The sequence below is a fragment of the Sciurus carolinensis genome, chromosome 1 (genome assembly GCF_902686445.1).
Source record: "Sciurus carolinensis chromosome 1, mSciCar1.2, whole genome shotgun sequence".
NCBI classification, from domain to species: domain Eukaryota; kingdom Metazoa; phylum Chordata; class Mammalia; order Rodentia; family Sciuridae; genus Sciurus; species Sciurus carolinensis.
Genome location: NC_062213.1, coordinates 63,216,146 through 63,235,164, shown reverse-complemented (window position 1 = coordinate 63,235,164; position 19,019 = coordinate 63,216,146). Strand labels below are relative to the sequence as shown.

Below are 19,019 nucleotides of genomic sequence, written 5' to 3'. Positions count from 1 at the left end.
AACCTCCAGAACTGGGAGTTAAGTAAAGTTATTCTCTTTGTAAGTTACTTGCCTCAGGCATTTGTTGTAGCAACATGAAGCTATATACATCCATCTCCCCCCAGGAAAGGGACATCAAAGAAGCTAAGAATAATTATTATGATCAACACAGAGAAAATACAAAGATAAACTACTTACAAGTAAATTCATGAGGACAATTGGGACAAACATTGTGAAGACAATAAGTTGTGCAAAGGACAGAACTGGATATGCCAATTCATTCCTCAGAAACGGTTCTAGGAAGGCATCTCGGTAATTGATATCTCCTAGCATCATGCTGAAGGTCTGGATTATGGAAAGCAATGGAGAGCTGAAGGCATCCTGAGAGAAGACAGAAAGGTCAAAATGAAATGCAGAATGTGTGTAATGCACAAGTATTTCCCAGAGAGCAAGATGACAAAAACATAGAATACTTTTTTAAAAGTCATAGGCAAGTAGCTACTAAAATGTGGTCAAAAGAAATATTAGTAAACTATAACAAAATTATTAAAAAGATCTTTTGTACACATATCATTGTATATATTAAGCAAATCATATATTTTAAGCAAACTTTTTAATAATAGAAAACATCTCTTTTTCTACTTTTATTTTTTCTGCAATAAATATTGAAGATATATTGAGATGAAAAAATATTTTTTTTTATTTTCTAGGCAATCAAGATTTAAGTACAACTATATTTTTAATATTCACAGTGATGAAATCAAATACTGATACAACTATCTCACCTGTAAATTCAGAAGGACATAAAAACTGAGTCCAAATGCCAAAAGCAAGAAGACAAATACTACTGTAGACCTCAGCAAAGTTTTCAAAATTACTTCCAGCATAACAATGAAAATTCCACAATTTTCAAATCTAGAAAAATAAAAAAGTATATTTATTCACTTTTATAGTCAGAGTATATTGCATTGAGTGACAAAATTTATCGTTAATTAAATCAGTTAAAGGTTTCAGAGGTGAGATCATTAAGCCTATTTTGAAAACAAGACTTAGGAAAATTCATGAATAATTAAGCATTATTTTCAGGAAGCTCATTGAATGACCTTTGCCTCCTTTTTTCTAATGTTTACCTTTATCATTTTCCCACTTGAGCACTAGATGTTACTTCAACCAAAATAGCAGAGAAAACCCCATAGCTCCCCAATATCAAAGAGAATGATGCCAAATGCTTCCTAAAGGAATTGTAGAAATAAATTGTGCAATGCACCAAGCAGAGGTTGACTGCATGAGGTTGTGTTCTTGAAGACCCCCTACTACAGGGCACAAGACATGATTCGCATTCAGCCATTCTCATGACCCTTTTGCTTCCTCACCCCAGCACCCTGTGTGGTGGAATGTTTGTATAGACAACAGGTGTGTCATCTGGTCACTAGCTTGTGCTTCTCCTTTGCCAAATTTTACTTACCAAAAGAGGGAATCACAGGATTTAAAAACTGTTACCACCCAATATATACAAAAATCAAAACATCGCATTGTATCTCACAAATAATATATATATATATATATATATATATATACACATGATATGTCAATCAAAAAATAAAGCAAATTTTTAAAAATTTGAAAAGAACTTCAGTTAAGTTCCCAAAGATGTTGAAAAACTCGCCAAGGTCACTGACAACAGAACAAAAGGAATGACAGATCAGAAGCCTGACTTGAACCTCTTGACACCAGGTTCTCTCCAAGGTGCAAGATCACTGTGCTCCTGACACAGCAATGTGGATGGGACAGTGGAAAATGCATAAACCCTGGAGTCAGCAGACTGTTTAAATACTTACGTCTTGACTTGCTAGCAGAGATTGTCAGCAAGTTACTCACTGCCGTGCTTTAACTTCTTTTATATGGTACAATTAATGACATAACATTTATTCATTGTGAAAGCAACGTGAAATAACATCTAATTCAACAACAGAAAATGTGAGAAGTAGGGGGGAATTTGGGACTTATTTTTCCTCTTATTTTTAGTACCACTTTTATTTCCCATACTACTTATCATTTCATTTTGAACATTTTATTTTATCATTTAAAAGTAAATGCTTGTCAAATAATATCAAGTAAAAAAAGAACTGGCAGAACTTCTATTCTCATTTACTCTCCACATTTAATCTAGATCTCTCCAGACCAGTGGTTCTTTTTTTATTTTTTTAATATCATTTTAGTTGTAGATGGACACAATATCTTTATTTATTTATTTTTCTGTGGTGCTGAGGATCAAACCCAGTGCCTCACATGTGCGAGGCAAGTGCTCTACCACTGAGCTACAGCCCCAGCCCTTAGACTAGTGGTTCTTGACAAGGCAGATTCGGCACTAATTGGGCATTTAGTAATGTCTGGATAGATCTGGGTTGTCAAAACTGGGATGGGGTGGGTACTACCAGTATCTAGTGGGTAGAATAAAGGGATGCTGCCAAGCATTTCATAATACACAAGAGAGGTCCCCACACACATACACACAGAAAGAGAATTAACTAACCCAAAAGTTCAGTAGTGCTGAGGTTGAAAGACCCTAGTCTACACTCTGAATTCCACAACCCCCTGCCTCTTCTTAATAGGATATGAAATATATATACCTTCACATTTTCAAACAACTGGAAAAAAAGAATAAGTCCATTTTAAATTCATATCACTTAAAATAGTTTTACATTTGATGTTAAAAATATTTAAAGGATGTAGAAATAATTCAAACTGGCTTTACCTCTGAAGATACAATAAGAAGTTCATCCAATAGAAGTATATTGCAATTGCTCCACATTGCCACTGCACATGTGCCGGCACATTAACAAATAAGGGTAGTACGAAAATGATGCTGGTTGTGTAGATGATCCATTCCAAGGCATTGTTATAATCCAAAAAGTAATTCCTTTTCTGGGATTGACAATAATGAACAATTATCACATACAGAAACCTGTATCTTGTGGATACACATATGTGCATGTGAATGTGTGCACACATAAATATACACATCTAATATGACCAAGAAGTCACTTCCTGCCATCCTGGGTTGCTTTAGAGCCCCTGGGCCCCTGAGGTATGCATCAGTGCTGAAGATGGCCCAAAATTATCAGTTGACCTGGTGCAATGAGAGTCTGATGCCTAAGAAAATACTACAAACTTGGGGGCTTACCCTACAGAGCCCATTCTATCATAAGGTAACTTCTAGGGGACTAGTTGGTTTAGTAATTTCTGAGATCTTTGTGTCCATATAGGAATATGTGGTTCTCTCTGGATCCATATAAACTATGTCTGCCTCTAAAGAGGTTTGAGACCTTCACTGAGATTTCACCAGGATACGAGAAAAAATCATAATGGTATTCTTAAAAAATTTCACATTTGGGGCATTAAATTTCATATAGGGTAGACCATCAGTAAGAAAACATGGAGTCAAATCTGTCAGACTATATAAACTTAATAGTTCAATTTAAACTATAATCTGCAATTTTCATTTTAAGAAAATGAAAACAATGACAAGAGATTATATTGTATGCCTTAAATCACTTAAGGTAAAGTAGAACAATAGGGTCTCTCAGAATTTTGACAATTTACTTACAGTATATAATTAGAAGTCTTTGTAAAGTATAACTAATTAAATGGAAAGCCTCATTATTATCATCATTCTTTAATGTAAACATCTGTGCATGCAGGAACACAATGCACAAAGAAATTTGCACAGAAAGGGAGGTGTTTTATGTATCAGAGTTATATGATTTATAAAATAATATTCACAAAATGTCCCACAAAAACACAAATAATGAAAGGTTAAACCTCTACACAGAAATACGACCCATTTATCAATCAAAGCGAGGACCTGCAGATCATTTGCACAATACTTGGGTCTGATCTGAACTTGGTTACCATTTGAAAATATAAAGTGCAAAGTAAAATAATATGTCATAACATTTTTCCAATTTTTATTATAACTTGAAATTTTATCCAATTAAGAATGATATCTCTACTAAAGAAAGAATTCAGAGAACCATTTGAGTCTTAAGCCAGATAAATTCTTTGTAAATGATTACATTTAAAATGATCAAATTCAAACCTAACTACTATTTTAACAAAACAGTAAAAATGATATAAGAGAAAACACATGAAAGTTATTCATAACAATTATTTGTAGCCAGTCAGATTCATCTGGATTAGTAAAAATGGAACATCTTCTTTTCAGATACATCAAATGGATACTGACCTTACCTGAAATCATGTATTTTTAAAAAGTTTCTGCTTATTTTAAAGGTCTACATTAGCCAAGCTATGTGATTTTATTATGACATTACACTACTTCCAATAATTGCTTATCAAATAATTAATGCATATTAAAATACTTGCAACTTTCAAGATATAAAACGTGTTATGTACCTGTTGGAAAATCTGAACCACTTCTTTGCAATATCCAAATATACTTGATAAAAAAACTAAAATCATACAAACTTGTATAGCATATGAGTTCTGAAATGAAAAATGTATAAGACAAATAGTTATGAAGGATATAAAATAAAACAACATTTTAGTGGCTTCATACTTTCCCACTACTAAGTATTTATTTCATTTTCTGTTTGTTTCATTTATGTACTGCTCACATCTGAATTATACAGAAAATCATTGTGATGCTAATATTCATATCATTTAGTTGATATGATACATGCTCACTTCATATTTTCTTATTAAGAGAGTTTCAAAAATTACCAATTGAATTCTAAAGGAATACAAATCTGCAGACCTCTACTTTTTTTAAAAAATTGTGGTAAAATACACATAACATAAATTTGCTAATTTAAAAACTTTACATTTTACATATACATTTTAAAACATAGTTCCATGGCATAAAACACACTCATAATCTTATACCACCATTACCACCATCTAGTTCTATAGCTTTTTCAGTCCCAAATGGAAATCTTATGCCCATTAAGCATCTCTCCCCATTTCTCTTTCTCTGTAGTCCCTGGCAACCACAAATCTGCTATTATAAAGATATATGGTAAAGTATTGCACTTCAGCATTCAAGCTAGATCATACATATCAATTCCTTTTAAATTAGTTACAAATTCATTTAGTAACCTATCATATTCCCTCTTAATTCTACAAGGAATATTTGAAGAAATTCATACCATATACCATGTATTGTATTTACAATATCAAAATCCTGATAGTTCAGATTTATTATGGGGGTGGTATGACTAAGGAAAAAATACATTTTTAATCCTTTATTTGAAAGAGTTGAAGTTAGAAAATACCGTAGTGTCTAATATTTCCGAATGATCACGAGTTTCATTGATGATTCCAGTTGAGTTGAAAGCCATTCCTGGCTTTATATTTATAACAAGAAGGGTCATAGGTATGAGACCGAGGCAGTAAGATCCTAGGTTCATCATATGGGCTCTAAATCCATAGGCACACCTACAAATAAACAAGCAAAAATAATTGAGTCATTTCAAACAAAGATATTTACTCAGGATACCTGTACGAAAAGTAGTTAAAATCTCTCAGAAATCTATTTGGTAAATTCACTGAATTTTAGAACCAAACACATCTTCTAATTTACTTTCGTCGATTTCAGAGGAGGAATCTCAACTTTTGAGCAAATTGTGACTCACTTAAATTTTCCCCAATTAATGGAAGAGCAAAGGCTTCAAGGCTTCAGCCCATATGATTTGACTGCAAGTTGAGTGTTTTCCCCTAGAACATACCTCTGACTTCATTGTCAACTAGCTGCAGGATCCACCATACTTCTTTGTGTCTTAGACGAAAAATTCCCTCTCACTCCTCAAATACTTCATTTAGTGTCAAATGTGTAAAATGCCACATTTAAATGCCAAAATTTGCCATTGATAATTACTTTTTTTCAAATTATAAAACTTAACATCAAAAACATTAAAATATCATTAAAATAATTCCTTAGAGTGCTTTTAATAGATTTAATGAGTCTCTCATTTAAAAAAATATTATTCATACCTACCATTTCATAAGTAAATATTCTTTACACACAGGATGATTGAGAAGCTCTATGCGGTTATGTTGTACCATGGTCTAAGAAATAAGAAAGCAGTAATAAAAATACAATCATATATAAGCATAAGTAAGCATAAGCTTGAGCTTTTTTCTAGTTTTATAACTTTACTTTAATATTAAAGTAACATTTTCTTATTCTAGAAAATTTTAAAAATCAAAAACTATGTCAAAAAAGTTTAAATAAAAGGGAGAGAGAATTATCTATGCAGGTGCAATTATTTGATTCAATCTGTCTCTTTTGATTTCTGACTAGCTGAGCTAGCATGAAATTTATAATCTTACACAGAGTTACAACAAAAAAAGACTTTAAAGATAAATTAGCAAGGGATGCACCTTCATTTTGCCCTTAAAGAAATTTAGCCCCTTTTTCTAGGATTGTAGATAGTAGAAAACACATAAATAGTAATTAAAATAATCTGCAAATCTAGGTTTTCATAAACATTATTAGATACTATGACTATGTTTTTAAAAATTATTTTTTCATTATCCAAGAAATACACAGAGAAATTGATGTAACCAATAAGGCAGAATAGCAAGACTCAGACTGTCCTTCCTTCATAAAGACACTGAATTAACAATACATGAACCACTGCCTTGAGCAATCCAGAACCCAGTTAAGGAGTTCTGTACCCCAGATTGGCATTAAGCCCAAAAAAACCATATCAATAATAGGAGGAGAATTCGTGGTGTTTGCTTGCCAAAGTCCCTTCTCCTGGCAGAGTGCAGTGCCAAGTGGAGTAAACTCTCAACTCCTGCTTCTCTCCAGAGAGAGAGAAAGAAAGTGAAATGTACATCCAATGTTCTGATTTTTTGGAGCTTCCCCACATAATGATTTTTACTTAGCCTAAAACTGAGCACTGATAGGAATGGGCAACAGGAGGGTGACCCTGAATGCAAAGTAGATCACTGGGGCTTGAACTAAAGAGGCTGCAGCATCAAAATCAGACACAAGGCAACGCTTGGTCATTATAGCTTTAGCATCCTGGTTAAAGCTATGATGAGGCAAACCTCATCAATAGAAGATCATACACATGGGTCTGGGGTTACAGGTTAGTAGTGGAGCGCTTGCCTAGCACATGCGGGGCACTGGGTTTGATCCCCAGCACCACATACATAAATAAATAAGTAAATAGATAAATAAATAGTAGTATGTCCATCTACAACTAAAGGCTCGTGAGATCTTCAGAATCTCTAGTTGGGTTGACTGGAGAAGAACCTCTCTGTGCAAAGTCAGACTGCAAAGATAGAGAGAGGTTATCAATTTTTATTTTCAAATGCCAATTTCCAACAAAGATAACAAGGCATACCAAGAAACAGAGAAACATGACCTAATTAAAGAAATAAATTAACTCCCTAGAAATCAATCTAAAAAAACAGAGGTATATGAATTATCACACAAAAAATATTAATCATTATGAGAATGCTTAATAAACTAAAAGAGAAGATAGAGAAATAAATGAAATCAGGAGGATTATGCATGAACAAAATGATGACATAGTGTCATGATATAGACACTATGAAGAAGAACCAAATAGAAATTTTGAAGCTTAAGAATACAACTGAGATGAAAAATTCACTAAAGGAGTTCAACAGGAGACTTGCATAGGCAGGAAAAAGAATCAGGAAAGTCAAAGACAGGCCATTTAAAACTAATGAGTAAGAGAAACAAATTTTTTTACAAAGAAGAAAAGTGAGAAAAGTTTAAGGTTCAAGGGATATAAGGTACACAATCAAGCAGAAAAACATAGGAATTATGGAAGACGCCAAAAGAAAGGGGAAAAGGGTTAGAGAGCTTGCTTAAGGAAATAGTAGCTGAAAATTCCCCAGATCTGAGAAGAGAAGTAAACATTCATATTCAAGAAGCTCAAAGAGCTTCAAATAACATAAATCCAAAAACACCTAACCTGAGACACATAATAAAACTGTCAAAAGTTATAGACAAGTAGACTTGAAGTCAGCAAACTATTCATCATATATAAAGCAGTTCCAGTAAATTATCAAAAAATTTACCAACAAAAACCTTGCAATCTAGAAGGAAGTGTGGGAGTATGTTCAAAATGCTGAAAGAAGGAAATGCCAACTAAGAATACTGTAACTGGTAAAACAGTCTTTCAAAAACTAAGAATGGATTACAACTTTCCTGGGCAAATCGAATTTGAGGGAGTTCATTACTACTAGAACTACTATACAAGAAACGCTGAAAGGAGTTCTTCCAGTTGGAAGAAATGGATGCCAAATAGCAATACAATATCATACCAAAATATAACTCCTGGTAATGAAAAATACATAGTCAATTATGGAACCACATAGTATTGTAATATAGGTAAATAAACCACTTTTAAATCTAGCTTAAATTTTTAAAAATATGATAGTATAAGAATTAACTGCAAATTTATCTTAAGGGATATGTGATGTAATCAAAGGTAATTGATATCTTCAAGAACGTAAAGTGTTTACAATACTGAAACACTGAGATAAGTCCACAGTTCTCACCACACTAAGCCTCACTCCATGCCCCCAGGAGTAGCATCACCATTAACTTGTTTTGCATTCTTGAATCTTTTTCTGTTTCCACGTACAAATATGCATGCACAAAAACTCACCTATAACTATAGAAAAAGTAGAATTACTTTGTATTTATGTTTTTATTTAAACTATGTCTTCAGCTTGCCTTTTTATTCAACAACATGGCCTAGAAATATGTCAAAACAAAGCAATTATTCAAGAACATTGTTTTTAAATGCTGCTTAATATTCCATTATATAGATATAGTGGTTTATTTAGTCCTTCCCTGATTGATAGACACTACTATCATTTCACATTTTATAACTTAAAATGAAGTAGCCATGATGGTTTGTTTAGTCTTTGGGGAAGTTTTATAATTAGATGACTCATCTCATTTGTAGACAACTCTCAGCCACTATCGTTTTAGTTCTCTGTCTTTCAAAAATTCCATCATTCTGGACCAAAGGATAGAAGTGAAATTTTTAGTTTAAGCATTTTTATAAAAATTTTGATTTGTTTGTAATTTCCAAAATTATTCTACCAAACAATTTATAGATTTTGGATGGAACACTCACTTAGCATTTTGAAAAACTCACTGATTCTTATCAGAACCACATTGGACCAATATTTCTTCAATCTTAGGATTCATACTAATCCTCTGAAAAACTTATTTCAAAGCAATATTCCAATAATCCATCTCCAAATAGTCTGAGTCAGTAGGTCAAAGACAGGTTTTAGGAATGTTCATTTTAACAATCACTGCATTCACTCTGATATAAGCAGCCAGAAATTCCAGTTTTAAGAAATACCATTGTGATGTCAACAACTGAATATTTTTAGAATCAATGTTTGTCTTTTAAATTTAACTTCAAATATTTGAAAAGTAAATTGCAATATTTATAATCAATTTTCTGGACAAGTAAAGAGCTCTTGCTGCAAATATTCACTATGTGTCAAAGGGCAAGTACAGCCCATAAAGCTAGCTATTCTTGGAAAAATAAGAATCAGACAGGATCTAATAATTATTTTTCAGATCTCACCTAAATATCCATGCAGATATGAAATATCCATTTAAAATTGTTTGTGTTTTTCCAAGTTCAAAGGAAAACATGAAAAAATCCTTGTAAGAACAGTTTGCCTAGTTAAAGTATTACTAATATTTAAAAACACTATACTAGAGACATACATAGATATTTGTTTTCCATGTGTTTTAGTTAAAACGATCCAATTATTATGCCTCCCAAGTGTTGAAAATGTTTTAAACTAATGACAAATGGGATAAATCTACCACTTTAAGCAAATAAGTACATTGTAGGTTTAAATATCATCCATATTAAATATAAATAGGACTTGAAATATCAACATATTTATGGCTATGAGAATGGAGTATTTTAAGGGGTCCCACTCTGCATGTGCCATTAATGAAATAGCTTCCCACCAGCTCATGTGCCTTAATCTCAGTAACCAATTTTATGTGTACCTCAAATAGTGCATCTAGACTTTTAGTCTTCTGTGCACAATAATTTTTCATACCACGCTGGCCCCTCTTCCTGAAGAACCCCACTCAGCTCACTTATAACTATGAGGTTTGCTGAGCACTGCAATCATGTACTGATGAAACACTCACTGAATAGTGAGTATATTTATTTGAATGAGTTCGTTTCATATAAGTTATACTATGTCCATTATTAAATAGAATATATTTCTTTTTAGATCCTATATAGATTTTACCTTCCCCATCTTATTCTGGCGGAGGAGACAATGAAGAATTTTCTTTCAGATAGAACAATACAAACATACAAAAAATGTTTCCTTAGTTTCACAATAGTATAGTACTACTTAATCACTTGGTTATTGACTGCCCTACAATACCAACTGCAAAACATAACAGACTCTAACAGAGCTAAAATCCCTTTGCTATCACCAGCACTGAGAGCAAAAAGTGCCCCACATAAAGTCCCCATACATGTGCAGCCTTCACATTCAACATGCTTAGTGAGTCTTTTAGATTTCACAGTATTATGATCTGTACTAAAGGGTTCCATGTAGGGCAATGAATTTATTTAAAGTGAATGAAAATTCTTCATTGATTTAGACCAGTGTTGTCCAATAGAACCTTTGCAGTGATGGCAGCATTTTATAACTGAGATGTAGGTAATGAAATTGAAAAAAATTTTTTAATTTATTTAATTTTAACTAATTTCTATTTAAGTAGTCACAAGTGACTAGTTACCATATCAGATAGCACATAGCTAGACACTTTGAAAATCAATCCTCAAATACGTTGCTTTTTTGGTTTTTGATTTTGTTTTACATGCACAAAATTTTAATTTGTTGCCAATATTCATATAAGACTGGACTGTTCCCACATGACAACAATTTGTTGAAACTAGTAGCCTCTGTCCTTTCAACCAGGTGCTCACATTACTTCACTGTTACCTGTTTTCTCTGCATAAAGTCTGACCCTTGATTTAGACAGCATTGGGTTACAGTCATGCCTTAACTGCTTTACTGGCTAGAAATTTTGGACTAAGAGCTTGTTTGGAGCAAGCCTTGGAAAGTCCTAGATCATACCGTGTGTACAGAGTGATCCAGATTGGATTTATTTTCTGGAAGAATCTGAGTCTCTGAAGGGTCACAGTTTATCTGAGAGCCCAGCTACTGGTTGATCTTGGAAACTGGCTATGAAATGTCACACTCTGCATTTTCCTGTGGTTTAAATTGGAGGAAATTCTTGAATATTTAAGTGGACAGAGGTGGGGAGTAAACACTAAATGTGTTGTCCAACATTTATTTGATTCTACATGAATCAAGTCTTACATGACCATTCACACTGAAGTGTGAAAGTCAATGAAATTTCAGCAATGACAGAAAATGACTGTTTTCTTTATTAAAAAATAAAGGGTTAAATCACATAGTTGACACAGACATTGAAATGTAAACATAGAAACTACCTGGATAATGAAAATACGAGACTTACGTTGAGGGTCAAAAGAGGCTCATATATAACATCCTGTACTGGTGTTGTTTTTTTGGTTAATTCCAATGGACACTGAAGATATTTGAAATTGTACTCAATCTGTAGAATGCAAATTTTTTTTAAAAATTACAATTACTCTGTTATGGATCCCAAAAGTAGTTCTTCAAAAATCAAATATGTCTACAATTCTGCTGAAAATTAACTGATGCTAACAAAGGTGAGTCATTTCAAGTAGAGAAAAGAAAATTATATTATTATATATTAATTACAAAAAATATTATGGAAAGCTATTATTTGATTGCTTTATAACTCATAGTCACAGAAAAAGAATTATCAAAAAAAATTATTCAAATGTTTTAGACCTTCATTCTTAACACAAAACCACCTAAGAAATAACATTAAATGATGCTATTATAAACCATTAAAATATTTGAGGAAAAGTATAAGGGGAAAATTCTCTCAAGTAGAAAATACAATAATATGATAAATGAAAACAATATTTACTATTCACAATTGAATACAGAAATATAATAGCACTGTTTTTAATATTCTCCAAAGAATTTTAATAAAACAAATTCAAATTATCATGATAAAATAAACTTACATGGTAGTCTCGACAAGACTTATCTTCTGTGGAAGGTATCATACAGAAGTCTAAAAGAACCTTCAAGAGAGAAAAAACAGCTGAGATATTGGGGCAGTGGGCAAATATAAAAATTTTATGTAAGGATTTTATCTGTTTCTAAAACAGCACCCAAAGATATTCTCCCTTCCTTTTCTATGCTTTTTTCACCTCAAGGATATGTTATAATCCTTGTCATTCAAGAACAAGATTTACCATTATTCCATGGTGTGATTTAAAATACAAAATGTCAAAACTACTTCTGCATGATTCAGAAATATCAGATGATTCATTTAAAAAAATAGTGCATGCTCGAGAATGAAATGGCACTTAACTAAAATTTGGGTGAGAGCAACTTCATTAGTTTTGTCTAAGATTTTGTATCTTTATAGGCCTCAAGAGAATAATAGATTATTAAGGATTCCTTCGCTCATTATTTTACAGTCACAATTATTATCCTTAATTGAGATCTTTCACCTCAGAACTGAGATTTTCCTTTGGTCTAGGTTGCATCTTTCATATTCTGCAGTCTGGAATGCTGCGTTTGCTTTTGTATTTCAGTTACTGAGCAACACTGAGAGAGTATAGTCCAGAAGGCAGTGTACAGGATAGTGGGGGATAGGGGTTAAAATGAGAAATAGTTGAATACATTCCAGATGCTTAATTATGGGAAAGAACACTATGGGGTCATCAGAGGTAACCTTAGAGTGTGTGGAAACAGATATTTTGGGGACCTCTATCTATATAAAAGATGTGAATTTTACCAAATATGGTGATAAAAAATTCATGATCCTGAAAAAATATTATTGTCTGACCAGTCTACCCTCTTGGAACTAGGACTGCACATTAGGTCCCAGATGGCCCCATGCTTTTGAGACTTGAGAGTAGAAGGTTGGACTGTGCCCTAAGGGAAGAAACAGGGTCTCAGGTGCCAGAGGGCCTTAGAAAATTCCACAGAAGCCTTTGTTGGTGAGCAGAGAGCAGTACTGAGTCAGAAAAGACATTATGAAAAATAAAAACAAAACTAGTTGGTAGTGGTGTCATGAAGGCAGAACAAGAGGCAGGTCTAGCTGCTACAGTTTGAAAACTTTGTAATAATCAGCAAAATAATAAGCAAAATGAAGGATGAACTTCCCTGGAGTGTGGGGTAGAGATTTGTAAGAGCAACTTTACAGAAATGTACAAGTAATTCAAATGCATGATATGAGGCTAATCTAAAAAAAACTTCAATTTTCTCAATTTTATTGAAAATATTCATAATACAAAAATGATATGAGTCATTATAAAAAACTAACTAGGAAATATATAGACAAATAAAGATGGAAAAAATGGTTATCCCATAACAAACAATTCTTAATAGTATTTTGGCATCAATGTTTTCTGTTTTCCATAGGTCAACATTTATAATGTATATTTGTACTATTATAAATAATGCCACAGGAAGCATAATATATAACTCTGTCTATATGTCCGATTACTCAATAGTACAGATTTTAACAACTGTAATTACTGAGTATGACAGTCTGAGATAGTTTTTGACCCTAAAGACCAATATGCTCTTTAATGAAATTTATGTACATAAAAAGTTAATCTGCATGCCATTAGTATACTGGAATGGCTCTTCCATTAGACTTCAAAAAGAAAAATGTGCAGTCAGCACACAGTAAATGTTTATTGAAAAAATAAAAACTGTGTTAATAGTAGTACTAGTAACAACCATACAAACATTAAAAAAACAGTAGTAAGCACATTATCATCAACCATGATCCTTAATACTTTATATATTTTACCTGTTTTTTTGTTTTTTTGCAATCACTTTGAAAGATCAGTATTAATATCAACATTTTATTAGATAAAAAATATAGAAAAAGAAAAAAAATATATATAGAAAATGAAGCTCAGGAGGGTGCAGTGACCTACCTAAAGCAGCACAGCCAGAACAGAACCAGGGTTAAGACCCAGGGCTTCCAGACCCTAAATCTGGCCCTCTGTCCCCTGTGTACCATGTCTTACTGCTTCCAACTATACTTCAATATATTTTCCCTTATAAAAATCAGACCTTCATATTTTTATGGGAAACCAGATAACCAGATCCTTAAGAAAAGCATCTTTGGTGTGACTGTTAGCAACTAATGCAAATTTGAAACAATAACCTGCGTGAAAAACAAAACATATCCAGAGCTTTTATTCATCCAACACATACCACTTCATAATCTGCTCTAGGCTTGGATTATTTGAAGAAAAAAATCTGTTTACTCTATTTTCCCACATTACACATAATAACTAATAGGATTCCTTAATGCGCATAATACTTAATGCTTCATTAAATAATGTGTTGGCTTATTTCCCTTAGAGCTTATGGAAAATCAGAAACTTTATCTAAAGATGACAAATAATATAATTAGGTTGTAATTACAATAAATCGTCACACCATATCACATGGCACATGTATACCCATAAGGTTTTTGTTTTGGGGAGCTTACTTTCATGCACTCAGGGAGGTATTCTACCATTTCCATGATTGGACATTTATTGCTTGGAGAATGATGAGTAAAAACCTGAAGACATTCATCCCATCTGTAAAGACAAGCACAAGTCTTTATCCTTCTTCTTTGCACAATAATTGAAACCCAAGACTAGATTTTTAGGATAAACCTAACTTTAAGTTTATTCTTGAAATGTACTGCTTGCCCATTGGTTCCAATGGAGTCAATGTGTGAACCATGATCAATCCATTATAGGATCTTTATTAATAGAAATTAGGAATGCAGGCAAATTCTAGAATGACTGTTATTATAATCATTGTTCTTTTTTTAGATGTCTTCTGAAGAAAGCAGGTCTTTATCTTCTTTTTCTCCTGAAGTCATGAAAAGGTATTTTCAGACCTGATCATGTTGGCTAGAGATATTCACATTCAACTACATACATCAGCAACTTGGTTTCACACACACACACACACACACACACACACACACACACACACATGCTCGCACATGCACACACACACACCCTGAATTAAACTACAAAATAGTATGTTAGATATATTAAGAAGCATAGGCTCTGTCAGAACATTACAGAGTTTACCCCTTTTCTTCAACACCATCCATTTGGATGGATAAAAAGGTGTTTATGATATCAAGGAGAAACTAAATTTCTGACATGAAGCAAAGAAAGTGCATTGATCTCCAAGATCCTGTAAAGTGATGAGAATCTAATTCTAAAAACAACTCAAATTTTCTTTTATCCTATAGGGAAAGTCCATTTGGAATACCTGCATTATTAACATAAAACTTCTGATTCTATACTTCTGTTGACTGATGTTTCAGAGGAAATAGGTTCTAAGATTTTCCATGCTGAAAACATAGGCTACATCTGCCTTGGATATGAACTTGACCACTTCTGTGTCCACTGTTGGGTGACATGGACCCTGATACCTACCTTGATGACATAAAAATGTTATGTTTGAGAAGTGGAAAAACTACCCTCTAACTTCATCAAAAACTCCTTAGAGTATGGTTTAAAAACTTATAACCACAAAAGAAATGTGTTAAGGAAAAATTTACTAGATGGCACTGGTAATCTTAGGGAATTTCTTTTATCAACGTCTATTGAGCTTTGGAGTGGACTTGGCGAGAGTGTCATCAGGCAAGTTCAGAAAGGGTAGAGGGCCTGACAATGACCCTGATGCCACATCCTTGGAATCCTTGGAGCCTTTGAGTCTCACAACAGGACTACCAAGGTGGCATTATGTGCCCATACTTAACGTTATAGAAATGAAAATGGAAAATCAGAGGGTGAAGTAACATGCCTGTCATCATCCAAAAGTTCCATCAAAAATTCTGCAAACAACTGACATTTTAATACATCAACTAAAGTCTGAGAGTCATGTTTCTTTCGTGCTTTTTCTCAGTCTGTGAATCATCCCTGACACCAGAGGACACTGCCTAACAGTGCACAGGAGGCCATTGTACCTTTTGCTCCTGATGGTCGTGAGCACCACCTCCTTCCTCTTATTGTGAAGTGCAATGTGCAAAAAGGAGGCCTGCTGCTTGTTCAGGACGATGTCGGCGTCGTAGCTCAGAAGCAGGGCCACAGCCTTGGCGTGCCCTTCACGGGCAGCAAAGTGCAGCGCAGTGTTCTGTGAGAGGACAGAATACAGAACATGTGGTGATAATGGCTTATTGCCCTTGGGCCATTTTATTGTTTCATTGTTGAATTGCTTAAAAAAATTGATCAACCAAGTATACTTAATACTAAAACTCGCAAATTTAAAACTGGTATTCAGAATCAAGCTTCAAAATAATGTTTACCACTCAAACATGACGTGGTGTGTGAATTTCAAGGGTTTTGTGTGTGTGTGTATGTATTGCTTGTGTAGTGGGATGATTCCACAAGGACAAAGGAGAAACTTTCAAGGTAAGGATGTTGAATGAACATAGAAGAAAATAATCCTGGGAAATTTAACATCTAGTAGAGCTGTGCTTTCCAGAGTTGGCATTTTACAAGGTTGTCAAATGAAAAAAAAAAAAAAAAAAAAAAAATCAGAGATTCTTACAAGGTTGACAATTTTTAGTCTTGCCATTTAAGATGTTTTCTTTTTTTAAAAATGAGTGATCTTTTATCTCCATCATTTCATGAACAAATATATATTTTAATACTTACTCTTCACAAAAGGAGAAAGAACAGAATAGCATGATAAAGAGCAATATTTCCGATTATTATACTTCAAAATTATACACTCACTCTGATCTCTTCTTTTTACTGGGTTGACTAGGGAGTGGTGAATTCTTTCTCATCAGACCACAATGGCCCTGGACATGCCTCTGTGACACTGTGGGCCTCAACATGCACCCACCCTTCAGTGTCCTTCTATTTCTGTCCTTAGTCTCATTCCTCACTGCAAGAGTCTATTTGCTAAAAACTCAATACAAGACTAGTGATACAGCATGGCTAAGAATATGACTTTCCTGCAATTCCAGAATGCTCTTCTATCAAGATTTTGAGTTGGTATACAGAAACAGGACATACCCCTTCTTCATCTAGCCGGTCTGTACACTTCAAATTCGTATCAAGAATGACCTTCATTGTCTGAGTGTACCCGCCCATGGAAGCATGATGCAAAGCTGTCCAGCCATTGTGGTCACTGTTGAAGAGTCAAGAAAAGACATGTGCACACACTTTGTATCACTGAAATGTGGGAAGGATGCCACTGGGCTCATCATCAGTGGATCTGATGACAAAAATCACAATCAAGATATAATAACTTGATATTTAGTATATAACACATGATGATACAGTCTCATCATAATGAGATAAGTTTGAAGCCCAGAGGTCTTAAAAACATTCTATCAGTAATGTGATTCATATGACTATTCATATGACTAATGTGATTCATAATGACTAATAGTCATTATGAAATATAAATGATACAAACATATTATCAAACAGTTGGGGTTGGGAAAATCACTAGAATATCTGTACCATACATATTTTTTTCAAAACTATGATACACTCATACACACTATTTTCAATCTTATTTTCTTGAACACTGAAACAAAAAATGCTCCATGATGCTAATATTAGTATTCACAGTTCACACCTATTGCTAACAAAATAATAACAACCTAGAACACATGACTATAACATAGTTAGCTTAGTTTCACTTAAGTGTCTAAGCATTCGAGTTTGTATCCTCTGTGTTATCATTTCAATCCCTTTGAAAATGTTTGTCCTTTTTCACAGAAATTCAAGATATAAATATAATGAAGCTTGTCATATTAGTGGTACTTTTCCAAATTAGACATAGGGGAAAACAACACCTGACACAATTTAATTGCAGTGCTAATGAGCAGCTGTCTTGGGGTGCAAGAGTCACCTTGCTATGTCGGTTATGATGTAATTAAGAAATGACTCTTGGCCTGGGTTCACTTGGGTCCCCTTTGCATATCTGCCACTCAGCGTCCCTTGAAAACAGGAAGAAACTGAGCATAGCATTCAGTTTAGAGCTATACACTAATTTGCTGGTATCTGTCCTCTGATGAAGAGATGTGTTTTTTGAACATTAGACTAATGAGCTGCTTGCTACCTACAGCTTTGGTGATATTAGAAGGTAGCTCACTGTACCTCTATAAATGTTTCGAGGTTTTCTTTTATTTTTACAAAAATGTCATTCAATGGTGGCATATACATTATTATGCTAACATATTTTGACTTGGTTTTGTTCCTTGTGTTATATTTCCTTTAAGTATAATGAGATTTGGTTCACTCTGAATGTTTGCTATTATCACTTTTTATGTCCATCATTTATTAGTTTGAATGAAAAGTAAGTCCTTTGAATGTGTATAACTTTGTGTTTGTGTGTATAAACTCACATGCACACACACATACGCAAATGTAGTTTTGAATCTGCATAAGGAGACGGCAACATGATGAAGTAAAATATGAGGAAATGTATTTCAAAGGTTCTCAGAAATGGCTACAACTCTGGAAACTTCAATGTCTTCACTTGAATGAGAATAACATTGAACTTTAAATATTTGATGAGTTATATATGTTTTGAGGATTAAATAAGATGAAGAAAACTGCTTACCGAGATACAAAGTTAGGTACTATAACTAAAATATAACAGAAAAGCAGTTTGAAAATGACTAATTGCAAAGAAAACATCAACTTTCTAATTACATGTCCTTACCTGAGAAATAATGCACCTTTTTTCAGAAGAAGTTGAACTACTTTATCATGTCCATTTTTGGCTGCCAGGTGGAGAGGAGTCATTCCATGAAGGTCGCCTTCATTCAAGAGCCTTGTGTCACTTATATCTTGCAGGAGTCTCTGACAGGTGTTGATACGCCCATAACTTGAAAA

At 33.5% G+C, this 19,019-nt stretch overlaps 1 protein-coding gene across 1 annotated transcript in view; it reads right to left on the bottom strand.

The window, feature by feature from the left end:
* The window catches only part of Trpa1 (transient receptor potential cation channel subfamily A member 1), a 51,680-nt gene that overhangs the window by 10,827 nt on the left and 21,834 nt on the right, over positions 1 to 19,019 (bottom strand). Inside the window, exons 12-23 of the mRNA XM_047567045.1 lie at positions 18,847 to 19,011; positions 17,184 to 17,298; positions 16,127 to 16,293; positions 14,639 to 14,732; positions 12,138 to 12,197; positions 11,534 to 11,632; positions 5,996 to 6,066; positions 5,274 to 5,436; positions 4,396 to 4,485; positions 2,735 to 2,904; positions 765 to 894; positions 178 to 360 (exon numbers count right to left, since the gene is read on the bottom strand). Of these exons, the coding sequence (XP_047423001.1) occupies positions 178 to 360; positions 765 to 894; positions 2,735 to 2,904; positions 4,396 to 4,485; positions 5,274 to 5,436; positions 5,996 to 6,066; positions 11,534 to 11,632; positions 12,138 to 12,197; positions 14,639 to 14,732; positions 16,127 to 16,293; positions 17,184 to 17,298; positions 18,847 to 19,011 (1,507 nt within the window). The remainder of the gene's footprint in view (positions 1 to 177; positions 361 to 764; positions 895 to 2,734; positions 2,905 to 4,395; positions 4,486 to 5,273; positions 5,437 to 5,995; positions 6,067 to 11,533; positions 11,633 to 12,137; positions 12,198 to 14,638; positions 14,733 to 16,126; positions 16,294 to 17,183; positions 17,299 to 18,846; positions 19,012 to 19,019) is intronic.